The sequence below is a fragment of the Pogoniulus pusillus genome, chromosome 37 (genome assembly GCF_015220805.1).
Source record: "Pogoniulus pusillus isolate bPogPus1 chromosome 37, bPogPus1.pri, whole genome shotgun sequence".
In the NCBI taxonomy this organism is placed as follows: Eukaryota; Metazoa; Chordata; class Aves; order Piciformes; family Lybiidae; genus Pogoniulus; species Pogoniulus pusillus.
Genome location: NC_087300.1, coordinates 1,217,987 through 1,233,330, shown reverse-complemented (window position 1 = coordinate 1,233,330; position 15,344 = coordinate 1,217,987). Strand labels below are relative to the sequence as shown.

At 55.1% G+C, this 15,344-nt stretch overlaps 3 protein-coding genes across 5 annotated transcripts; 2 read left to right on the top strand and 1 right to left on the bottom strand.

Annotated features, from left to right (window-relative positions):
• Nucleotides 1-544: 544 nt before the first annotated feature.
• SYF2 (SYF2 pre-mRNA splicing factor) lies at nt 545-2,882 on the top strand. 2 transcript variants are annotated; one of them, XM_064172554.1, is made up of 7 exons: nt 545-649; nt 729-827; nt 1,149-1,274; nt 1,518-1,635; nt 1,750-1,840; nt 2,341-2,439; nt 2,524-2,882. In XM_064172554.1, exons 1-7 carry the CDS (start codon nt 590-592, stop codon nt 2,687-2,689), a joined length of 759 nt encoding a protein of 252 aa, XP_064028624.1. In that variant the 5' UTR covers nt 545-589; the 3' UTR covers nt 2,690-2,882. The 2 variants fall into 2 exon arrangements, with proteins under 2 accessions (XP_064028624.1, XP_064028625.1); XM_064172555.1 differs by lacking the exon at nt 729-827 and having other exon boundaries at nt 559-649.
• Nucleotides 2,883-3,830: 948 nt separating this feature from the next.
• On the bottom strand, nt 3,831-9,505 carry RSRP1 (arginine and serine rich protein 1). 2 transcript variants are annotated; one of them, XM_064172551.1, is made up of 6 exons: nt 9,267-9,505; nt 9,004-9,059; nt 6,887-7,510; nt 6,230-6,384; nt 4,987-5,070; nt 3,831-4,364 (listed from the first exon to the last, which is right to left on the bottom strand). In XM_064172551.1, the coding sequence occupies exons 1-6, from the start codon at nt 9,362-9,364 to the stop codon at nt 4,176-4,178; spliced, it is 1,206 nt and encodes a 401-aa protein (XP_064028621.1). In that variant the 5' UTR covers nt 9,365-9,505; the 3' UTR covers nt 3,831-4,175. The 2 variants fall into 2 exon arrangements, with proteins under 2 accessions (XP_064028621.1, XP_064028622.1); XM_064172552.1 differs by having other exon boundaries at nt 4,987-5,067; nt 9,267-9,504.
• Nucleotides 9,506-9,694: 189 nt separating this feature from the next.
• On the top strand, nt 9,695-14,115 carry TMEM50A (transmembrane protein 50A). The gene is made up of 7 exons (XM_064172556.1): nt 9,695-9,784; nt 10,146-10,257; nt 11,352-11,464; nt 11,742-11,809; nt 11,956-12,048; nt 12,676-12,736; nt 13,669-14,115. Exons 2-7 carry the CDS (start codon nt 10,165-10,167, stop codon nt 13,712-13,714), a joined length of 474 nt encoding a protein of 157 aa, XP_064028626.1. The 5' UTR covers nt 9,695-9,784; nt 10,146-10,164; the 3' UTR covers nt 13,715-14,115.
• The last annotated feature ends 1,229 nt before the right edge of the window (nt 14,116-15,344 follow it).

The following is a 15,344-nucleotide window of genomic DNA, read 5'->3' as shown; positions in this document are numbered from 1 at the left end:
GAACACAGCCAGGTGTGGCGTTGTAAGGCTTGGCAGCTCCCGGCCGCTGCAGCAGCACGCAAGCTCCCGCTCTGCCTCCGGGCACGGCAGAGTCCTCCTGCCCCTTGCGTCTGATCGGCCCCTGAAGCCCAAACCATTCGTGCAGGACACTGATGCCAGGACGCCGGACCGCGACAGTGTCCGAGGCCGGTGCCGGCTGAAGACAGCTCTGGGTGACACCGAGCCCGGCGTGACGGCTGCTCAGGCTCGGTGCGACACCAGGCAGCGGGACGCGGGCGAGGAGAGGGAAGCCGTTGCAGCAAGCCTGGCTCCCAGGCGGTAGCGCGGGGCAGAGCTTGAAGCATCTCCAGATCCAGGTGGATCAGCCCGGCAGGCGTCGAGGCGAGGAGCAGGACGGAGCACGGCGGCAATGGCCGCAGGGAGCCTGAGCCCCATCCCGCTGCCGCCGCCGCCGCCTCCGCCTCCGCCGCGGGGAAGGGCATGCAGCGAGACCCCCGCGCCACTGGGCGGCGCCACTGGGCGGCGCCTCCGCGCAGCCGCCAGGGCCCCGGAAGGGCGTGCATGGGGCCGGAAGCGTTCACCGTCCGCCATGGCGGCCGCGGCCGTGTCGTCGCTGGGCAGTTTGGGCGCTGCCGATGCCGACGGCGGGGTGAGGCGGCGGGCGGGGCAGAAGGGCAGGGTGTGCCGGCGCCTTCCCAGCGCCGGTGGCTGAGTGTGGGTCGTTTCAGGGCTCCTCGGGCTCGGAGGACGAGGCGAAGCCTGACGCGCTGGCGGAGCAGAAGCGTGAGGAGCGGCTGCGCAAGTTCCGCGAGCTCCATCTGCTGCGGGTGCGCGGCGGCGGCGGCGGCGGCGGCGGCGGCGGGTGGGGTGCAGCCGGTTCCTGCCAGGCCCGGCCCGGCTCAGGCGCAGGCCGGCCGCGGCCGAGGCTGCCGTGGGAGGCTCTGCAGGTCCCCGCTCCCGTCGCAGCAGCGATCCCGGTCCAGTCGCACCCGCGCCCGGCCCCCGGGGGGAGGATTCCTTCACCCCTCTACGGGACGCAGCATTTTACGCTGTGGCCTGGTCCCCTCTCCCGGGACAGTCCCCGGGGGCTCCGTTTTTCCCGGTTCTGTGCCCGTGTGGCTACGTTCAACAAACCATTTTGTTCCTAGAACGAAGCTCGCAAACTGAATCACCAAGAAGTGGTGGAAGAAGATAAAAGACTTAAATTGCCTGCGAACTGGGAGGCCAAAAAGGCTCGGCTGGAGTGGGAGCTGAAGGTGGAGGAAAAGAAGAAGGTAAGGACACAGCTGCAGCCTGCCACAGCCCTGCTGAGCTGCTGCCCAGTGCCTGCAGGTGGCCGGACAGGTGTGGCAGCTTAGGCAGACATTGCCCCCACCCCCCAAAGCCATCTCCTAATTGGGCTCCCGTTTGTCTGAATTATTGCCCTGCACTAGAGGGTGTCAGGACTGGTCTAGGTCGTTACAAATTGCACGTTTGGCACATTGTGAAGGTTGGAACTGCTCTTTGTGCTGTGTTAGGAGTGTGCAGCCAGAGGAGAAGACTACGAGCGAGTTAAGCTGCTGGAGATCAGCGCTGAGGATGCCGAGAGGTGGGAGAGGAAAAAGAAGAGGAAAAACCCAGATTTAGGCTTCTCAGGTAATGGCTTAGCTGCCTGTGTGGCAGTGAAGGCCTTTGTCAGTGTTTCAGCCACAAACTGAACCGGGAGATAATCTTTCACCTTGGCACCACTTCTGTTTTGTTCCCACCAAGACTACGCAGCCGCTCAGCTGCGCCAGTACCAGAGGCTGACTCGACAGATCAAACCTGACCTGGAGCAGTACGAGAGGCTCAAAGAGCAGTAGTGAGTTTGATTTCAGTATCTGACACCCTCTGTGCTCTTTCTATATGGTTAGCAAACACAGAAGGCTTCAGCTAACCCTTTCAGCACCTTCATGTCCTTATTTGTGCTCTAAGATCAATTTGGTTTGTGACACAATCCTGACAACCTGCCCAGCTGCCTTAGTGGCACTGCCCAGGGCAGTGCTGGAGTCCCCACCCCTGGAAGGGTTTCAAAGCTATGGTGATGTGGTGCTGAGGGACATGGTTTAGTGGTGACCTGGCAGCACTGGGTTGGACTTGAGCTGAAAGGTCTCTCTTTCAAAACCCACCCAGATGCATTCCTGTGTGAACTACCCTTGGGTGATGCTGCCTTGGCAGAGAGGTTGGACTCGATCTCTGGAGGTCCCTTCCAGCCTCTACAGTTCTGTGATTCTCTAAGTGCCTTAAAGGGTTAGACTCAAGCAGGGAGGTCTCAAAGCCATCAGCACTGCTGTGTACTCACTGCCTGTCTTGTCTGCCTAGTGGTGAAGCTCTGTACCCCACCTCTGACAGCCTTCTCCATGGCACCCACGTCCCATCTAAGGAAGGGATTGACAGAATGGTAGCAGATCTGGAGAAACAGTAAGTGAAGGCCAAGATAAAGCAAAGCAGCCCGGGGCAGGTCCCCTGGCAGCAGCTCTTTACCCTCTGCCACCTGTGTTGCAGGATTGAGAAGCGGGAGAAGTACAGCCGCCGGCGGCCGTACAACGACGACGCCGACATCGACTACATCAACGAGAGGAACGCCAAGTTCAACAAGAAGGCTGAGAGGTTCTACGGCAAGTACACGGCTGAGATCAAGCAGAACCTGGAGAGAGGAACAGCTGTCTGAGCTGCCACCACCAGCAGGGTGCCTGGAGAGCTCTCTTAGAGCTTGGCAGAGAGGGTCTGCGGGCAGCTCTGACTTGCGTCACTTGGCAGAGCTCATTAAGTCGTTTGTCTGATTAGCACAAGTTGTTTGCATAGAGCTTGCATGAGGAACCAGCTTCAGCCACTTTGTCTCAATAAACTCAGATTAGAATAAAGCTTTGTCTTCATTCTGCAGTAGGTGAGGACCACGCAGGTCCCTGAAGCACTGCTTTAGGTGACCTAATGCTCGAGCTGTATGTGTGACTTGTGATGATAAGAGCTGCCCCATGTCAAGTGCCCAGTCTGTGTTCCCTGGGAGCAGCAGCTGTAGCCACCAGCCTGGCAGCAGCAAGTGGGCCAGGCTCAACCATGGGCCTAGGCTGTGCAAGGTCAACCTAGGTTATTTGGACCAGGCTGCCCAGGGGTATAGAGGAGGTGGTTAAGTCCTCAGCCCTGGAGGTCCTATAGGAACATGTAGATGTGGTGCTTCAAGATGTACTTTAGTGGTCCTGGTAGCTGCATTAGGGTTGGTCTGGACTTGAAGGATCCTTTCCAACCTTAATGAGTCTGATTACCTCTGGCATAAACCCCACCCCCTCAGTACACTGGGGGCAGTCAGTCTCTTAAAAGAAGCTTCCAGACTTGCAGTCAAGGTCAGTTTATTTTAGTGATTCATTTTACAAAAGGAGTTGAACCAATTGCTGCCCAAACCCACACAATCCACCCCTGACCTTTCTGAGTGAGCCAGAGAGCCCAGGGTACTAGGTGGTGCTGAACTTCAGAAGCTCTGAGCAGCTACAGCCTCCTCCCTGCCCTGTAGAGTGACCTTCTACAGCAAGCTCAATCAGAACTGAGCCTGCACCAAGCTTGAGTTCAGCTGAGGCAAGAGCTGGGCACAAGGCTACCAACAGCAGCAGTGGTGGTGCCATCGCAGGCTCCACTTCCAGAGGAGCACTTCCAGGGAAGCAACGCTGGAGGCTCTGACCCCAGCACAACCTGGACACAATGATCTCAGACTCAAAATCCCTTCCCAAACTGCCAGAGTAACCTAAGAAAGCTAAACCTGCAGATAACCACTGCCAACAACTCACCCAACACAGGTCTAACACTTGAGACATGGAGAAGCCAGTGCAAAACTAAAGTTTATTGACTGGAAGTAAACAGTTACACAATGCCAATGTCCAAAAGAAGAGCTACTCAACTGTTGTTTAGAAAAGGTTACCCACCTGCAGGTTCTAGTCCATTAAAGCAATACAAAATATTTACAAATATACACAAGATTCCCAGCTGGGGCTTCCCGGATCACTGTGCTCTAGATCTGAAAGAGAAACCTAAGACTCCAAAATTAACATCTCAAAATAAATACTCAGTATTAAACAAAAAGGAAAAGTGTCTTCAACCTGACCAGCGAAGTTCAGATCTCACTACTGAAGGCTGCAGGAGGCTGCAGTCAGACAGGGACACACAGGCTAACGTGCCCTGAAGGGTGCACTTTTAGGTGAGAAGTTTAGAAAGGTTTTCTTCTCCTCTTTCTTGACAGGAACCCACTGCCCATAAGGACTTCCCCCCTTCCTGTCTTCTTCTTTGGCCACAGGAACTGCTGGCTCTTTAGCAACACTGCTGGCTGGTTTCTGCAGCACTGGCTTTGCCATTGTGTTCTGCAAAGAGAAAACAGCTTGTTTTATCGAGGCAGGCAAGAGGAGGAATGGACTCAATCCTGACAGCTCAAGGGGGCTGTCTCTGCTAGTTACACAACTCTGACCCAGTTAACTGCCACACGATTCAAGGGAAGTTGCTTTTTGCTCAAGTGTGTTATTAAAATACATCCAAACATAGAACTTGAAGGAAGCTCAGCTCTAGTGAGACCCTGCTCACACTGCTCAGTCCACAGCACAGATGTGCAACATGAGGTGCTGGGAAATGAACATCTGCTGTGAACACACTGCTCTGGGGCTTTACAGTGCTCTGCTGCTGAAGCACCTTCCTAGAACACAATCGGGGAATGGTTTAAGTTGGAAGGGACCTCAAAGCTCAGCCAGTTCCAACCCCCTGCACAGGCAGGGACACCTCCCACTACTAGAACATGTCACTCAAGGCCTCATCCAACCTGGTCCTGAACACCTCCAGGGAGGTTGTGGAGCACAGAAGCACCGAATGTGCCAGTGTCTCACCACCCTCACTGTAAACCACTGAGGTCAGCTTAAATGTGGCAACTGATGCTGGGGAACATGTCAAGGAGGAGTGAAGTGCTGGACTGCCACCAGGGGAAGTCACACTTACATTAGGGCTGAAAGAAATGCTCCTCTGTATGGCTGCTCTCTCCATCCCACTCTTGGCCGTGTCTTCTTCAGGTCTTCTGGACTGCTAGAGAAGAGCACAGAGAGCTTAAGAGCAGGGACAGGTCACCCTGTGCAAGGCAGTTACTAGAGCATGAACTGTCTGGCAGAGCTCTTTCAGGTATTTACATGTGAAGTAGCTGTAAGCTACTGCAAATACACAAAGATATCAGTGCTGAACTCGCTCTGAAAAGCATTTGGTACTTTTATCAACGTGCTGCTGCCAATTCAGAGGTGACCTGATGCCAGGCCCCAGTTACAGAGCACTCAACTGGCAGCAATGGTGGCCAGGGTAGAGCAGGTGGCATGGAGTTCTGCACAGCCATCCTACAGAGCTTTGGATAACAACAGTTAACTTATCTGCAAGTGCTGCAGGCCTCTTCTTCTGTACTCTCTCAACATCTGGAATATATTGCATATATTATGAAAGGGATGCCTGGGCCAAGTGGCTACAACCCTCAGTACATTTACTTGCATCTGATCAGAGTTACTGCAGGTTTGTATTTACCACCAAATCAGGCTGACACAACAGAACCAAACTCAAAAAAAAAAGGCAAAGTCACTTTCAAGCTGCTCCAGTTTCTCCCTCCCTTAACTGCACAGCAGCTATCACCCAATGTCCCTTAATTACCACCAGATTTTCTTCATCATGTCTGGAACCATAGTCATGATTTCTATAAGACAGAAATAAAGTATGTAAAATGCATTGTGTGCTTGGGAATGTTAACTTCTGGGAAACAGTTTGTTGCACATGAAAAGCTTTTAACAGTTAAAGAGTAGAAAGATTTCACCTTAGAAAAAAAAGACACCACCAAAAACCATCACTATTCACTAGACTCTAAGAAACTCCTTGGTTTAAGGCAGAGATATCAAACTACTCTAATGGGCAACATTCCAAGAGGAGAACAACTCAATGCAAGCTACATTCACCTCTCCTCCTCAAGCTGGCACTGATGGTTAAATGGACTCAGGGGATCAACCACCTCTGGGAGTCCACAGTGCTGCCAGCTCCAAGGCTGCAGTAGTTTCCAGAGTAGCTTTTAGCATTCTGGTCAAGTTCAACTTTTTGTTCAAGGGTTTGAGTTCATGAAGTCCACAACTAAGAACTAGAACACATCCATGCAGACAACAAGGCTTAAGAGGTGTTTGTTTACCTTTGCACTGAGAGTACTCCAGCCCGTACCTACCTCAGCTGAGTCGCCAGCATCTTCCTGCCCTGGCTTCTCAGGTTTTGTCTCTTTGGAAGCAGGAAGGATCTTCAAGCTTGCTGGCAAGACAATGTTGTCTGTTCCCAGAGCTTTGGCAGCATTAGCTTTTGCAATTTCCAGGAGTTCCCTCTTGTCTGTAAGGGGAAGGAAATCGTCATTTTCTTAGCTTTAAACTATCATAGAGAGGCCTAGGCTGGAAAAGACCTCAACTACTCCAACCTCCCCACCATGTCCATGGACACCTCTCAACCAGACTCAGTTGCTCAAGGCCTCATCCAGCCTGGCCTCGAACACCTCCAGGGACACAACCTCCCTGGACAACCTGTGCCAGTGTCTCACCACCCTCACTGCAAAGAACTCTAACACCCATTTTCCATCTGCCAGTTTAAACCCATTTCTCCTCCTCCTGCCATTACTCGACCTTTTCAATAGTCTCTCCTCAGCCTTCCTGTAGTCCCCTTCAGATCCTGGAAGGCCACTCCAAGGTCTCCTCAAAGCCTTCTCTTCCGCAGTCTAAAGAGCCCCAACTCTCAGCCTGTCCTTACAGCAGAGCTGCTCCAACCCTCCGAGCGTCTTTGCGGCCCTCCTCTGGACTCACTCTAACAGCTCTCACGCAGTGACCCTCCCAGACCTTACCTTTCTCGCTCAAGTGCAGAGGTGACCTGCTCCGAGATCTTGTTCTTGACCTGCTCCTCCAGCTCCTGTAAGCCTCTCGGTAGATGGTTCGCCCAAAGCCGTAGTACCGGCGGCCTCTGGACCGGGACCTGCTCCTCGAGTAGGACCTTCTGTAGTAAGATCTTCCCCGAGACCAGGACCTGCTGCGCGAGCGGTAGCGCGGCGGCGAGCGGCGGTACCGGCGGTAGTGCCTGGCGTGGTAGCGGCTCCGGTACCTCGGGTAGCCGCGGGAGCGCGAGCGGCTGCGCGAGTAGGAGCGCGAGTGCCTGCGGGAGCGCCGCGAGCCGTTCCGCCGGGACCGGGACCGCGACCGGGAGCGGCTCCAGCTGCCGGAGGAAGCCGAGGAGGAGCTGCTTGAGCTGGAGCGCGAACTGCAAGAGGATCTGCTGGACGACCTGGTGGAGGACCTGTCACAGCTCCTCCTGGACCGCAGCGAGGACTCTCTCTTCCTGGGCGAGTCGAGGCTTAAGTCATCCATGAAGCCTGTCATGGCCTCGGTTTTCCGCCCCACCGCCTTCTCCAGGCGGCTGCTCTCAGGGGCTGGCTCTGGTTTTACCGCTGCTCGGCAGTACCCAGTTTCTGTTCCTGTTGAGGGCGAGGAGGGGGAAGCTGATCACTCACATCCAGCTCAACGCAACACCAAACATTGCGACACTCGGGCCAAGAGCTCCAGGGTAATTAAGCACCCCAAGGATGCTCATCCAGTTCACTGGCACGCCTGGTACATGATCATTTTAAGCTTCCTCATTCCCTCTCCTGTAGTCAATATCCTACAGGACATAAAGAAGCCTCCAGACTAAACCATGAGCAGTCCAGCAGGGAATTTTGAAGGGAGATTTGTTTGTGTGAGGTTAAAGCTTCACATCACACAACTTATGTGGAAAGAAGCCAACAGATGACTTTTTTCCTCTCCAAATCAAGTTTTCCAAGGTATTTTATCTTCCATCTAAATACAACTTTGTGCAGCTACAACGCAAAGTAAAACATTATGACAGAACCAAGGACTATCAGGAGCTGGAAGGGACCTCTGTATGAGGCACTCAGTGCCATGGTCTAGTTGATTGGATGGGGCTGGGTGGTAGGTTGGGGAGCTCGAAGGTCTCTTCCAACCCGCCTGATTCTATGCTACACCTAGAGCAGATCCATACAAGCTGAAGTTTTGCCCTGCAGCCGAATGGAAGTTTTACTGTTTTCCTCCAAGAGAAAAAGTAAAAATCATCAGCAGATCCCCAGGGACAAAGCAGCTTCACCGTGAGGGCAGCGAGACGCTGGAACAGGTTGCCCAGGGAGGTGGTGGAAGCCTCGTCCCTCTAAGTTTAAGGCCAGGATGGATGTGGCTCTGAGCACCCTGATCCAGTGGAAAGTGTCCCTGTGCCCATGGCAGGGGGGAGGCTAGAGGTTGATGATCCCTGAGGTCCCTTTCGTGCCCTGCCAATTCCATGATCTCGACAGCAAAAAACGATCTGCATTCAGAGCAAGCTGCTATTAAAGCCACTCCGCATGAGCGCAAAACGCGGCTCGTTAACACTGGCCATTAAACGGCTGTCTCGTCCCTCCGGTGGCAGCCATTTCACGGCCACGAAGGCTGCCGTGCCCCAGGGCGTGACTCGGGTTCGTCGTGCAAGGGCGGATCTGCTCTCCGGCACTTAAACCCTGAGTTACGTCACCACCTGGGCTGCTCAGGGCAGCTCTTTTCATCACGGAATGCCTACTCAGGGCTTACTGCAAACCCAAGCTGCTCGACCTATGCTCAAACCTCGCCAAACGCAGCCCAGGGTGCCAGCTTCTACCCGAGTTTGCAGAGGAACTCCGTATGTCACTACTACAGCTCGGGTTTCACTCCACCTCTAAGCAAGGGTCAAGGTCACCAGCGCTACAAGCACAGCCAAGAGCAAACAACCTTAATCCTGATCCCAACTCAGCCCCCATCCCACCGCTCCCTTACACCGCCTGGGCACCCACCACAGCGGGCGCAGCCCCCGCACGACCGCCCGCGCCCGCTCCCCTCCACCCTCGCGTTCGGCGGCTGAGCTCTCCCGGAGGAGATTTCGCGTCCGGGGCTGTTCACGGCCACTTACCGCTAGGAGCATCGGGACACCCCCGGGGCTGGTTTCCATGAGACGCCTGAGCACTCCTGCAAGGGAAGCAGAACCGTGAATCACCTGTGTCCCGCACCCCGCAACGGCGACCCCCCCCAGCACGTTAAGCGACAGACCAGTAACGGCCTCTCGCCGCCCCGAAAACCGCTCTCTGCAAGCGCGCCGCAGCCCCCCAGCTGCTCCGCGAGGGGCTCCGAGCAGCCGCCCCCACGGTACCCCCACCCCGCGTCCCGGCAACTCACTGGCTCCAGCCAGCCGCTCCAGCCGCTCCTCCTGCGCACGGGTCCTGCTCCTGTGGGGATGCCTGAGGAGACAGCCCCGCTTCGTGAGTCACCCCCATAGCGACCGCAGAGGCTCCTCCGCTCAGCTAACGAGCCGCGACACCGACGCCGACAGGACGCAGCCCTCCCCACGACCGCTCGCTCCCGCCGCGCAGCAGCGACTGAAGGGCGCCCAGAACCTTCCAGAAACCCCCTCCGGTTATGCAACAGGCACTCAGGACGCATGCGCAGAGCCTGCGCCGCACCTGCGCACTGCCGCGCACCGGGCCCCGCCCGCACTGCCCCCCCTCCGCCGCTGCGGCGCATGCGCGGAGCCGCCGGCTCGGGAGGCCGCCCGCGTGCCCAGGGCGCGTGCGCTGGGCCGCCGCAGGGCGGGGGCGCGGGGGGGGCACGCCGCGGCGGGGGCGCATGCGCGGTGCGCGGCTCCGCGGCTGGCTCGGCGGCGCTGGGGCTGCTGCTGCCGCCGATCGCCGCCGCAGGTAAGCCAGGGCGCGGCGGGAGCCGGCGGCCACCCCGGCTGGGGCGGGACCCCGACGTGCTCGGGATGGGAGCTTCCGCTTCTCCCGGCGCTGGCTGCACCCGCGGCGGATGTCGCCGGCCTCAGGCGTGGGAGGGTGGCGGGGGGCCCCTCTGAGGGCCGGGATCGGTGACCGACGGTGCGTTCGCGGGTGGGAGTCGGCGGACAGGCTTTGCTCGCTGCTCTGCGCGGGCCTGCCTCAGGAAGGGCCTCCCCCCGCCGCGCCTCGGCTGTGGGCTTCGGAGGTGTAACGTGTGGCAGCTGCGAGCGGCCTTGCGCGCTGTGCGGAGCCGGGCGCCAGGTCCCCTCCCTTGCTCCTGCAGGTCTCCAGAAGGCTGAACAATGTCAGGATTCCTTGAGAGCCTGAGGTGCTCCGAGTGCGTGGACTGGGGCGAGAAACGAAACACGATCGCCTCCGTTGCTGCAGGAGTGCTGGTACCGACTTCCTTAGCTGCTCTTGGGCCTCTCTGGCTGTCAGCTGCGGAGCTCAGAAATCGAACCCAAAACCGCAGAGACAGGCAGGGAGGTGCTGGAGTCGCCATCCCTGGAGGCGTTCAGGACAAGCCTGCATGGGACACTCAGTGCCATGACCTATTAGATAGGCATGGGGGAGAGGTTGGACTGGATGAGCTTGGAGGTGTCTTCCAGCCTGGCTGATTCTGTGCAGGCTGGCAGAGCCCTTCAGGACCACCAACCCAACCTGCAAGATTCACCTTAAACCACATCCCCAAGCATCACATCCAGGCCACCCTTAAACACCTCCAGGGTGGGTGACTGCACCACCTCCCTGGGCAGCTCCTTCCACTCCCTGACCAGTCTTCTCCATGAAAAACTTTTTCCTAATGTCCAATGTAAACCTCCCCAGCCTCAGCTGGAGGCCGCAGTGAACACAGATAGGTTGTCCTTGAATGTAGCCCCAAATCTATGCTGGGTGCAGGCATCCATCTGGTAACTTAAATGCCACAGCTGCCACCCCTGTAGTAACTCCTGGGAGCAGGCAAATCTCTGGCTTTGCATTTAAGAGGACCCTTCCAACCCCTACCATTAAGTTCATTAAAAACCTAGTTCTGGCCTCAGTTGTCTCTGGGGTGCAAGACTAAAAGTTATTTCCTATGTTAATACTACTTTTTTTTTCAGTAGAGTCATAGAGTCAGGGTTGGAAGGGACCACAAGGAGCAGCCAGCTCCAACCCTCCTGCCATGCCCAGGGACACCTCACACTAGATCAGGCTGTCTACAGCCTCAGCCAGCCTGGCCTTAAACACCTCCAGGGATGAGGCTTCCATCACCTCCCTGGGCAACCCCTGCCAGGCTCTCACCACCCTCATGCTAAATAACTTCTTCCTAACCTCCAGGCTGACTCTCCCCATTTCCAGCTTTGTTCCATTCTCTCCAATCCCATTGCTACCTGGCAGCCTCAAAGTCCCTCCCCAGCTTTCCTGTAGCCCCCTTCAGATTCTGACAGGCCACAAGGATGTACACATTGTTGTAAGATTTGTGTCCATGTTTTAACCTGGTTTATCTCAATAGTTTTTCACAGGCTGGTGGATAATCATAGATGCAGCTGTGAAGTACCCTAAAGTAGAAGACTTCAACCACTCATACCATGCTTGTGGGGTTATAGCCACTATTGCATTCCTCATGTAAGTGTCATTTCTTGCTCCAAGAGCCACAAATAGAGTTAATATCTTCAGTGTTTCTGATCTCTTGCTGATGTTGATGAAAAATCAATCTGTGCAGTAGAGGTCTAAGTCTTAAGAGTTTGGGGAAAAAATGCAACTTCTTTGCCTTGTTCCTCTTTAACAAACCCCACTTCAGCCTTTTTTGGGGGGCAGATTCCTGTGCAGCTTCTCCTGTTGTCTTGCAAACACTTCTTGCTTTGCCTTTGCTTACTCAGTTGTCTCCTCTTGTGCTGAACAGGATCAATGCTGTGTCCAACGGGCAGGTGCGGGGCGACAGCTACAGCGAGGGCTGCCTGGGACAAACAGGTATGGTGAGAGCAGCTGTTTGGAACCTTGCAGCCTTGGAAGAGTTGTAGGAGCTGTAGCAGAGCATGTGTTGTGTGTCTGCACAGTTCTGGTGTATGCTGAGAGCCAGCAGTGTCTGCACAAACCCTTCCTTTGTCTCCTTCAAGGTGCTCGGATCTGGCTGTTCATTGGGTTCATGATGGCTTTTGGCTCTCTGATTGCTTCCATGTGGATCCTCTTTGGAGGCTACGTTGTTAAAGGTACAGTGCAGCCTGGAATGTGACCTGATCTGCTTTGCACAGTTTCAGGTGTATTAAATTCTTCCCCCTGAGGGTGGTGAGGCACTGGAGCAGGTTGCCCAGAGAAATCATGGAGGCTCCAAGGCTGGAAGTGTTCAAGGCCAGATGGGATGGAGCCTTCAGCAAGCTGCTCTGGTAGAAGGTGTCCCTGCCCATGGCAGGGGGTTGGAGCTGGATGGTTTTTAAGGTTCCTTCTGGCCCAAAGCATTCTGAGTCTACAAATTACTACTGAATTTCAGAACTCAGTTTCTGGGCAGCCCAGTTTTAATCCTTTGCTTCCCTACACCATTTCATGCACTTAGCTGTGACTGGGGCAGATTTCTCTACTTGGAACTCACAAACTTCCACCTAAGCCCAGCAGGAACACAGATCCTGGTCACCTGGGAGCTGTGCTGATGCCATCAAACTGCTGCAGTTACCTGGGGAGTAACTGAATAGAAGTTTCCTGCAGATGGCTGCCAAAGCCTCCATCGTAAATGAAATGCATTTAAATGAAAGTGGTTGTCTGAGAGAGTGCAGTTTGGGGGTTCTGAAGTGCCAGAGGTATGGGATGAGTTTGAAAACCTGATGGTTTCTGTCTCTTGCTAGAGAAAGCAGCAGTGTACCCAGGGATTGCTGTGTTTTTCCAGAATGCCTTCATCTTTTTTGGGTAAGGCTCTCTCCCTTTCTTCATTCTCCATGATAAAACACAAAACTTGCTGTCACCTGTGGGAGTTTTTAAGTCTAGACCTAGGCACAGATCCAGGCTGAGCTCTGAAGAAAGAGACTTGGAGGTGTTGTGGGCTGAGCAGCTCCCCAGGAGCCAGCAGTGCCCTCATGCAGCACAGCAGGCAGCTGTGTGCTAGCTGCAGCCAGAGCAGTGTGGGCAGCAGGGCAGGAGAGGGAATTGTGCCCCTTGGCTCTGCTAAGAGCTCACCTCCAGTTCTGCCTCCAGGTCTGCTGTCCCCAGTATAAAGAGGACCCAGAGCTGCTGGAGAGAGGCCAGAGTGGGCCACAAAGATGAGCCAAGGGCTGGAGCAGCTCTGCTGTGAGCACAGGCTGAGGGAGCTGGGGGGGTGCAGCCTGGAGAATGCTTCAGGGGGACCTCAGAGCTGCTGCCAGTGCCTGAAGGGATCCTTCAGGAAGGCTGCAGAGAGACTTTTGCTGAGGGTGTCTGAGACAGGCCAAGGGGGAATGGTTTGGAGCTGAGGTTCCAGGGTTGGACTGGAGCTGAGGCAGAAGTTGTTCAGTGTGAGGGTGGTGAGAGCCTGGCACAGGCTGCCCAGGGAGGCTGTGTCTGCCTCCTGCCTGGGGATGTTCAAGGCCAGGCTGGATGAGGCCTTGAGCAGCTGAGTCTGGTTGAGAGGTGTCCCTGGGCATGGTGGGGAGGTTGGGGCAGAGGAGCTCTGAGCTCCCTTCCACCCTGAGCCCTTGTAGGATCACATAACCTGCTGCTGAAGGCCAGGGGGTGTCTGGGCTCTGTGTAGGTTTCACTGCAGGCCCAGGCCCTGGGTTTGCAGGCATAGAAGCTGCCGTGTTTAAAGCAGGAGGTGTTTGGTCTGCTGCCCTCTGACCTCCTGTCGTTGGTTCTGCTCCCCACAGAGGCCTGGTCTTCAAGTTCGGCCGCACGGAAGATCTGTGGCAGTGAGCGCGGCTGCGGAGCTGTCCTGCCTCTGCTGCTTTTTAAACTCCACACTCCCAACGTTTTGTAAACCCCACTTTGTAAACAGTTGTGTGTGGAGAGAAGTGAAGGAGAACTTCAATCCTAGCACTAAAATCCTGCTCCTGTTCCGTTGGGATTTTTTTTACTCTCCTGTGTTCATTCCACTGTTGTCCTGCTCTTGACAAAGGTCAGGTTGCTGCCAGTGCTGAGGGCAGTCACTTTCTGCTAGGATGTTTGCTGCAAGTTAACAGTGTAGAGGGAAAATGGATCTATTTAACCAGCTCTTTCTAGGACATTGACAGTCCAAATGCTTTAACCCCTCCTTTTGGAGCTCTATTTATTAACTGTTTCTGTTCCTGGACAATATAACCATTTCTGCCCTTTCAGAGCCTGCTCTCTGCCTGGTTTTTTCATGGGTATCATTTCGGAAGTGTAAACTCTGCTGGCTTGGGTTGGGTTGTTGGTTTTTTCCCCTCCTCCAGTGTTGTATTCACCCTGTGGTGACAATAAGGAAGCAGCTGGTGAGTAGCAGCTCGGCTCACTCACTGTTGCTGTGGATGGTGTTTGGAGGCAGAGGAGGAACTATGCTGAGCCACAGAGCTTCCTGTTGGCCATTTTCTAACCACTGTAGCAACAAGGAAGCACTTCTCAGAGCAGATCTCTCCTCACACCAAGGAGAATTTTGGTCCTCTAGCCTCATCCACCCAGGACTAGCTGCTTCAGAGACCCAAGGATGAAAGAGAGGTGGGAGTGGCTGCAAAGAACCTCATGGAATGGTCTGGGCTGGAAGGGTCCTCCAAAGCTCCTCCAGTCCAACCTGCGCTCAGCAGGTTCCTCCTCCACTAGACCAGGTTGCCCAGAGCCCTCTCAAGCCTCACCTTCAATATCTCCAGGGAAGGGGCCCCAGACACCTCCCTGGGCAACGTGCTGCAGCTGAGCTGGGGTGAAGCCAATGCACACAGAGCAGTTTGTGAGCTGTGAGGTGATGGTTTTAAACTGAAAACAAAAAGGAGATTTAGCCTGGATAAAAGGAAGACATTTTGTATGCTGAGGGTGTGAGACCCTGGCCCAGGCTGCCCAGAGAGGTGGGAGCTGCCCCATCCCTGCAGCCACTCCAGGCCAGGTTGGCTGGGGCTTTGAGCAGGCTGCTGTGGTTGGGGATGTCCCTGCTGAGTGCAGGGGGGTTGGGTTAGGGAAGCTTCCAAGCTCACTTCCCACCCAGACCATTCCATGACTTCATAATGTGACTGCAGTGCATCCAGGCTGAGAGTCCCCACCAGAGGCCGTGGGCAGCTGATCCCTCAAGCACACCATTGGCTATTTTCTGGCCTGGCAATCAAACCTGCCCCTTCCTCCACCAGGCACTTTTCCTTCCTTGAAACCTGTCCTGAGCTGCTTTGCTTAATCCATGCCGAGTGAATCGAGGTCAGCTGCCTGCTGCTGAGCAGGCAACAGCTCAGGCCCTGCCTGCAGTCTTCCCTTTCTCAGCACTTCAGTGCTAATCAAGTGTGCTGAAAAACATCAGAACAATCAGATCTGGACTTTTTTTATTGGGTGAGTGTTTTGGAAAGAGGTTGAGAAGTAGTTGGGCAACTCATTTGAGACAGAGCAGCCC

Excerpts from the sequence above, each read along its gene's own strand:
- SYF2 (XM_064172554.1), top strand. The coding sequence starts at position 590 with ATGGCGGCCGCGGCCGTGTCGTCGCTGGGCAGTTTGGGCGCTGCCGAT. Across the intron at positions 1,841-2,340 it reads GAGAGGCTCAAAGAGCAGTA|TGGTGAAGCTCTGTACCCCA; the intron begins GTGAGTTTGATT and ends TTGTCTGCCTAG. Across the intron at positions 2,440-2,523 it reads GTAGCAGATCTGGAGAAACA|GATTGAGAAGCGGGAGAAGT; the intron begins GTAAGTGAAGGC and ends CCTGTGTTGCAG.
- RSRP1 (XM_064172551.1), bottom strand. The coding sequence starts at position 9,364 with ATGGGGGTGACTCACGAAGCGGGGCTGTCTCCTCAGGCATCCCCACAG. Across the intron at positions 9,060-9,266 it reads GGAGCGGCTGGCTGGAGCCA|GAGTGCTCAGGCGTCTCATG; the intron begins GTGAGTTGCCGG and ends CTTCCCTTGCAG. Across the intron at positions 6,385-6,886 it reads TCTGCACTTGAGCGAGAAAG|ACAAGAGGGAACTCCTGGAA; the intron begins GTAAGGTCTGGG and ends TTCCCCTTACAG.
- TMEM50A (XM_064172556.1), top strand. The coding sequence starts at position 10,165 with ATGTCAGGATTCCTTGAGAGCCTGAGGTGCTCCGAGTGCGTGGACTGG. Across the intron at positions 11,465-11,741 it reads GCCACTATTGCATTCCTCAT|GATCAATGCTGTGTCCAACG; the intron begins GTAAGTGTCATT and ends TGTGCTGAACAG. Across the intron at positions 12,737-13,668 it reads AATGCCTTCATCTTTTTTGG|AGGCCTGGTCTTCAAGTTCG; the intron begins GTAAGGCTCTCT and ends TGCTCCCCACAG.